Source organism: Cetorhinus maximus, chromosome 9 (genome assembly GCF_964194155.1).
Source record: "Cetorhinus maximus chromosome 9, sCetMax3.hap1.1, whole genome shotgun sequence".
Lineage (NCBI taxonomy): Eukaryota > Metazoa > Chordata > Chondrichthyes > Lamniformes > Cetorhinidae > Cetorhinus > Cetorhinus maximus.
The window spans coordinates 53860354-53866971 of record NC_135887.1 but is presented as its reverse complement, the minus strand read 5'-3'; the positions used below and the strand labels follow the sequence as shown (position 1 = coordinate 53866971).

The following is a 6618-nucleotide window of genomic DNA, read 5'->3' as shown; positions in this document are numbered from 1 at the left end:
CCCTCATATCCCCCCCCTCCCTCCCTCATATCCCCCCCTTCCCTCCCTCCCTCATATCCCCCCCCTTCCCTCCCTCCCTCATATCCCCCCCCTTCCCTCCCTCCCTCATATCCCCCCCCTTCCCTCCCTCCCTCATATCCCCCCCCCTTCCCTCCCTCATATCCCCCCCCTTCCCTCCCTCATATCCCCCCCCTTCCCTCCCTCATATCCCCCCCCCTTCCTCCCTCATATCCCCCCCCTTCCCTCCCTCATATCCCCCCCCTTCCCTCCCTCATATCCCCCCCCTTCCCTCCCTCATATCCCCCCCCCTTCCCTCCCTCATATCCCCCCCCTTCCCTCCCTCATATCCCCCCCCTTCCCTCCCTCATATCCCCCCCCCTCCCTCCCTCCCTCCCTCATATCCCCCCCCCTCCCTCCCTCCCTCCCTCATATCCCCCCCCTCCCTCCCTCCCTCCCTCATATCCCCCCCCCTCCCTCCCTCCCTCCCTCATATCCCCCCCCCTCCCTCCCTCCCTCCCTCCCTCATATCCCCCCCATATCCCCCCCCATATCCCCCACTCATTGCCAAATGCTCTTCCCCTCGCCCTGACGGGCCCGGTCCCCGCGCCTGCGCACTCTACTTTATCAAGATGGCCTCCGGCTACCGCCGGGCCGGCTCCGGGATTCGGGACGGAGTTCCCGTCGCCCCCTGACAGCGGAGCCGCCTGTCCCCCACCTCCCTCCACACCATGGCCGAGTCTCCGACAGCCCCTCAGGACCTGGAAGGTGAGTAAAGATCAAGATGACACTGGGCGCTGAAACCACGCGAGTCCGAGGCCCCGCTCGCAGCTCCGGCCCTGGGATTAGCCTTGGGAGAGGGGGCGAGAGCGTGGGGCACAAGACACTGTCTAGAGCCCAATATCCACCAATCCCATTCCACACAGTCAGTTAGCACTTGCACCGTGTCCACAACCCCCCCCAGCCCCACCCCCCACACCAACACCAACCTCCCCCCACACCCAAACCAATCCCACCCCCCACAACTGCCCCCCCCCACCCCACCCACGCTGGCCCCCCCCCCCCAACCCCACCCACGCTGGCCCCCCCCCACCCCACCCACGCTGCCCCCCCCCCACCCACGCTGGCCCCCCCCCCCCACCCCACCCACGCTGGCCCCCCCCCCCACCCACGCTGGCCCCCCCCCCCCCACCCCACCCACGCTGGCCCCCCCCCCCCCACCCCACCCACGCTGGCCCCCCCCCCCCCACCCCACCCACGCTGGCCCCCCCCCCACCCCACTCACGCTGCCCCCCCCCCCCCCACCCCACTCACGCTGCCCCCCCCCCCACCCCACCCACGCTGGCCCCCCCCCACCCCAACCACGCTGCCCCCCCCCCCCCACCCCACCCACGCTGCCCCCCCCCCCACCCACGCTGGCCCCCCCCCCCCCACCCACGCCGGCCCCCCCACCCCCGCCCCCCACCCACGCCGGCCCCCGCCCCCCACCCACGCCGGGCCCCACCATCTCCCCCCCCAACCATCCCAAACTGCTGTCCAAACCATACCCACCCCGGCCCGAACCGCCCCACCCCCCCCCCCACCCACCCACCCCACCCCACCCCATCCGCAACCGCCCCACCCACCCACCCGCAACTGCCCCACCCACAACCACCCCACCCACAACCACCCCCACAACCGCCCCCACCACAACCGCCCCATCCCCATCCGCAACCGCCCCATCCCCCCATCTGCAACCGCCCCATCCCCCCATCTGCAACCGCCCCACCCCCCTATCCCCAACCGCCCCTATCCCCAACCGCCCCCTATCCCCAACCGCCCCCTATCCCCAACCGCCCCCTATCCCCAACCGCCCCCTATCCCCAACCGCCCCCTATCCCCAACCGCCCCCTATCCCCAACCGCCCCCTATCCCCAACCGCCCCCTATCCCCAACCGCCCCACCCACCCCCACCGCCCCACCCACCCCCACCGCCCCACCCACCCCCACCGCCCCACCCACCCCCACCGCCCCACCCACCCCCCACCGCCCCCCCCATCCCCCACCGCCCCCCCCATCCCCCACCGCCCCCCCATCCCCCACCGCCCCCCCCATCCCCATCCCACCCAACCACCCCATCCCCAACCCACCCACCCCATCCCCAATCCCTGCTGCTGTGCCTGCCCTCGCCCCTTGCCCACCCTCGCCCCTTGCCCACCCTCGCCCCTTGCCCACCCTCGCCCCTTGCCCGCCCTCGCCCCTTGCCCGCCCTCGCCCCTTGCCCGCCCTCGCCCCTTGCCCGCCCTCGCCCCTTGCCCGCCCTCGCCCCTTGCCCGCCCTCGCCCCTTGCCCGCCCTTGCCCCTTGCCCGCCCTCGCCCCCTGCTGTGCCCACATAGATTGGTTTCTCTTAACTCTTTGTTATGCGTCTATTTTTTTCTGCATCCTGCACTGTGCTGACCCTGGCCATTATTAAACAGCAAAGCCATGCCCAAAAGTGCACAATTTGTTAGCCTCCTCCCTCTCCAGATAATTTGGCAACAGACCTTCTGCAATGTGGCCCTGCCAACATGTTTGGCTGCACTGGTTTCATGTTGTGTTGTAAACAAGCCGGGGAGTGAGTTCACTTTTTTTTCTCTGGAGTTGAGATTTAAAGCCCATTGCTCTCTCATCACCCCGGTCCTTGTGCATCCTTTAGGTCAGCGATAAGTGAAATGTAAAGTAAATTGGGGGGAAGAATGATTGATGGTGGCCCAGTACCGATTGCATAAACTGGTATTTACATAATAAAAACTGACTGCTGTTCACATGTGATTCTAATCTACTAGGGAGCCAAGTGGCTGGGTGTTATGTGGATATTGTTACATTATGTATTCCATAGCACAAAATAAAATGCTACTCCACAGGATTCTGTTAACCCATTTAAGGCTTTGTGACTCGTTATTTTGCACAGTCTTGCTTTACAGTCTACTCTTAATTTGGAGCAAGTGCCTGTAGATAATCTGCTAATTTGAATTTTTTCAAACAGGGAATACCTGTGTTGTTTTGTTTATATTGCTTCATTTAAAGTGGTGGATTATCCCGATATTTTTAAAACAATGTCTTGTGAATTGAGGATATAAACATTGAGGCATGCAGCACCGGCACTCCAAATTGTTGCCCTCCCTTTGTGTTATGTTCTTAGGAACCCAGAGCTCCTGCTGTATATTTTCAATGAATAGAAACGGACTGTAGTCCATTTTAGTCTGAACGTTGACGCATGACATTTGTGAAATGGTTGGGTTACTGATTAAAGCAGGGGCCATATAAAACATTTAACATAGACCATAGAAATGGAAAATAGAGAGACAAGGTAACTGTGAGCGCATGGATTGGGACTCCTGCTCCTGTGGCGGATAGTTTCCATATGTACACTGACAACACCCAACTGTACCTCACCACGACCTCTCTCGATTCCTTTACTACACTGCTTATCTGACATCTAGTACTCGATGAGCAGAAATTTCCTCCAATGTGTGAAGACTGAAGCCATTGTTTTCGATCCCCGCTCCAAACTCTGTTCCCTAGCTACCGACTCCATTCCTCTCCCTGGCAACTGTCTGAGACTAAACTTGGTGTCATATTGACCCAGGCTCAGCTCTGACCACACATTCAAGCGCTCACTCAATGCTTATTTCCAATCCCTTAAATCGCCTGAGTTTGTCCCTGTCTCAGCTCATCTACTGAAATCTACTGACTATCCAAACCATTCCTGGCTGGTCTCCCACGTTCTACTCTCTGTAAACTTGAGATCATCCAAAACTCTTCTGCCCAGGACCTAACTTGCACCAAGCCCCATTTACCTCTCACTCCTGTGATTGCTGACCTACATTTAGCTCCCGTCAAGCAACATGTAGGTTTTAAAATTCTCATCCTTATTTTCAAATTTCCCCCATACTTCACCCCCTCCCTATCCCTGTAACCTCCTCCAACCCCACAACCCTCCGAGATCTGAGCTCATCTAATTCTGGCCTCTTGAGCATACCTGGTTTTAATCACTCCTCCTTTGGTGACCATGCCTTCAGCTGCCTAGGCCCTAAATTCTGGAATTCTCTCCCTAAACCTCTCCGCCTTCCTACCTTGCTTCCTTCCTTCAAGATACCCTTTAAACCTACCTCATTGGCCAAGCTTTTGATATTCTGACCTAATACCTCATGTAGCTCAGTGTCATACTTTGTTTTATAATGGTCTTGTGAAGTGCCTTAGGACGCTCCATTATCTTAAAGGTGCTATATAAATATAAATTGTTGTTGGATGAGGTGATAACAGTGGTTGGGCTGGGCATCTTGTTTCTATGTTTGTATGCGGCTGGAGAGATATAAATTACAATCAGGAGCTGGTAGTTCACTGTGGCTAATTTTCATTGCTTGAGATGATACCGTGTTCAACAGCCCATGTGATTTTGTCAATTGTAATTACAATTTTGGCTTTTGAAAGTTTTCCTCCCAGTTTTTTACTTTTTAGCATAGAAGGTGACAAATTATTTAAAGCAATGAATACTCATAAAATCTGTTTTGTTTGGGAGCACCTTGATGGGATTATCTTGCAATCTAACAGGGAGCGAGAATAAAAATGTAGCTGATATGAAACAACCTTAAAGACTGCTTATGTTGAGACACACTGCCCCTTCTCATACCCACACTCCCACCAATGATAGTGACTACCTCATTCTTGGCCAGGGAGAGAAATCATGGGCTCTGGTGCTTCTTCTGTTTCTGTGCTCCCTATCCGCACACTCCCTTTAACCCCCGCCCCCCCCAACCCCCCAATCATGCATGTTATTTTTTCTCCCTTTTGGATTCACCAATCAATTTTCTATAATTTAAGCTCGTCATGCTCTATCATAGCCTCCATGTATTTCAAATATTTGCAATTTTTATCCATCTATTACTGATACCATGCTAGTGTGGCTCCATTTTTATGATAAGTGAATGTGCTGTAACACGTGTAATAAGTGTATCTAAGAAACTAATTGGATTGAAAATTCATAAAATATAAAGAGACAAATTGAAACTGTGGATATTTTATTTTAAACAAAATTTAGCTTTCAATATTTGAGAATAAAAAAGTGACACCAGGATAAAAATTAAGCTTTGAAATAAGTTTATCAAGTGTATCGAAAATAAGATGCCTTTTCTAGCTGTCATGGCAGCAAACAAAACAATATGTCATCAAAATTAATATTTCTTGCCAACTCTCTCTCAACATTTAACATTATCAGCAAGCCAGACAACATCTGCGCAGAAATCTGTCAACCTTTTAGGTATAGACCCTTCCTCAGAATGGGGAACGCTTGAGGAAACGCCCAGTTTGTCAACTTTTGTCTTCTCCAGTGATGTTGCCTGACCCACTGAGTTTTCCTGCATTGATTGCTTCTGTATCAAGAGTAATTACTTGTTCTCAAAGCCTGGAGTTTTAGATGGAGTAAATAAAAGTGGCATGTAGTCAAAAGTGATGCTAGCAAGCATTAAATTAATTTAAATTACCACTAATAGCAAATTGCTTGGCAAATACCAGGGGTAGTTAGTTGTACACTCTGACTCCAATGCTGAGTACATGTACAATGAATATCAAAGCCTGATAGAGTATGAATGGTTGCCTTTCTATTTTAGTTTAAATTGAGGATCTCAATTCTTCCTGTTATACATTTAGTTTCATAAAAAACTAGATCAATTATTCAAAATGTGGCATGAATTCAAAGATAATTGATAAAATCAATTTTTGTTACCAATTATAATTTCTGCTAGCAGAAAATATCTAGTTACTATCTAGTATCTTGTTCTCCCATCAGATTACCCCCCGCCCGCCCGCCAGCCAGCCACCATACCTCGTGACTTCCCTGCTCCACCATCTTAATGTGAGGGCAGCTTCTGTAGCCCTTTAGTGGGCCAGCATCTTCGCTGGAAGGCGAGAGCATGGCAAGGGCGGACCACATCACCCAGAATACACCCTGTTAAAACATTTGGCCACACTGACTCGGGCTCTTGTTCCAGGATGATCGGATCGCGAGTGCTGGAATTTTGTCCCCGAGCGTAAGGCCCACCTCACGCTTGTTTTCGGGCATATTGAGGTGTGAGGCAGCCATTTGAGATGAAGGGAGGTGGTGCTGCTGGTAAAGGCAAAGGCAGAAGCTGCAAGTTGAGAGGGGGCACGGACCCTGGCGTTTTATACCTTACACACCCCCTCTCCCAGGCCCACCAGCAATATAGATTTAGGAAAGGGTGATCTCCTCGCTCAGATTTGAATAGAGACCGTTTTAACAAAATAGGAAAGATAGAACTTGTTTTATAGAACACGTTTTATAACCTTAGGACATTCCAAAGTGCTTTACAGCCAATGAAATGCTTTTGGAATGTAAACACTGTTGTAATGTAGGAAATGTGGCAGCTAGTTTCCCACATTGAGGTGTCACAAAGAGCAGCACAAAAAACATGCATTTATATAGCACCTTTAAAACATTTAAGGTGCTTCACAGGAGCATTATCAAACAAAATTGGACACCAAGCCACTTAAGAAGACATTCAGACAGTTGACCAAAAGCTTGGTCAAAGAGAGAGGTTTTAAGGAGCTTCTTGCAGAAAGAGAGAAGGGGTGGGAGGGCTTAT

At 52.7% G+C, this 6618-nt stretch overlaps 1 protein-coding gene across 2 annotated transcripts in view; it reads left to right on the top strand.

Moving 5' to 3' along the window:
* The first annotated feature begins 611 nt into the window (after positions 1 to 611).
* The window catches only part of rabep1 (rabaptin, RAB GTPase binding effector protein 1), a 133835-nt gene continuing 127828 nt past the window's right edge, over positions 612 to 6618 (top strand). For both annotated transcript variants that reach the window (XM_078548736.1, XM_078548735.1), the window contains exon 1: positions 612 to 765. In XM_078548736.1, the coding sequence (XP_078404862.1) occupies positions 729 to 765 (37 nt within the window). In that variant the 5' untranslated portion in view covers positions 612 to 728. The remainder of the gene's footprint in view (positions 766 to 6618) is intronic.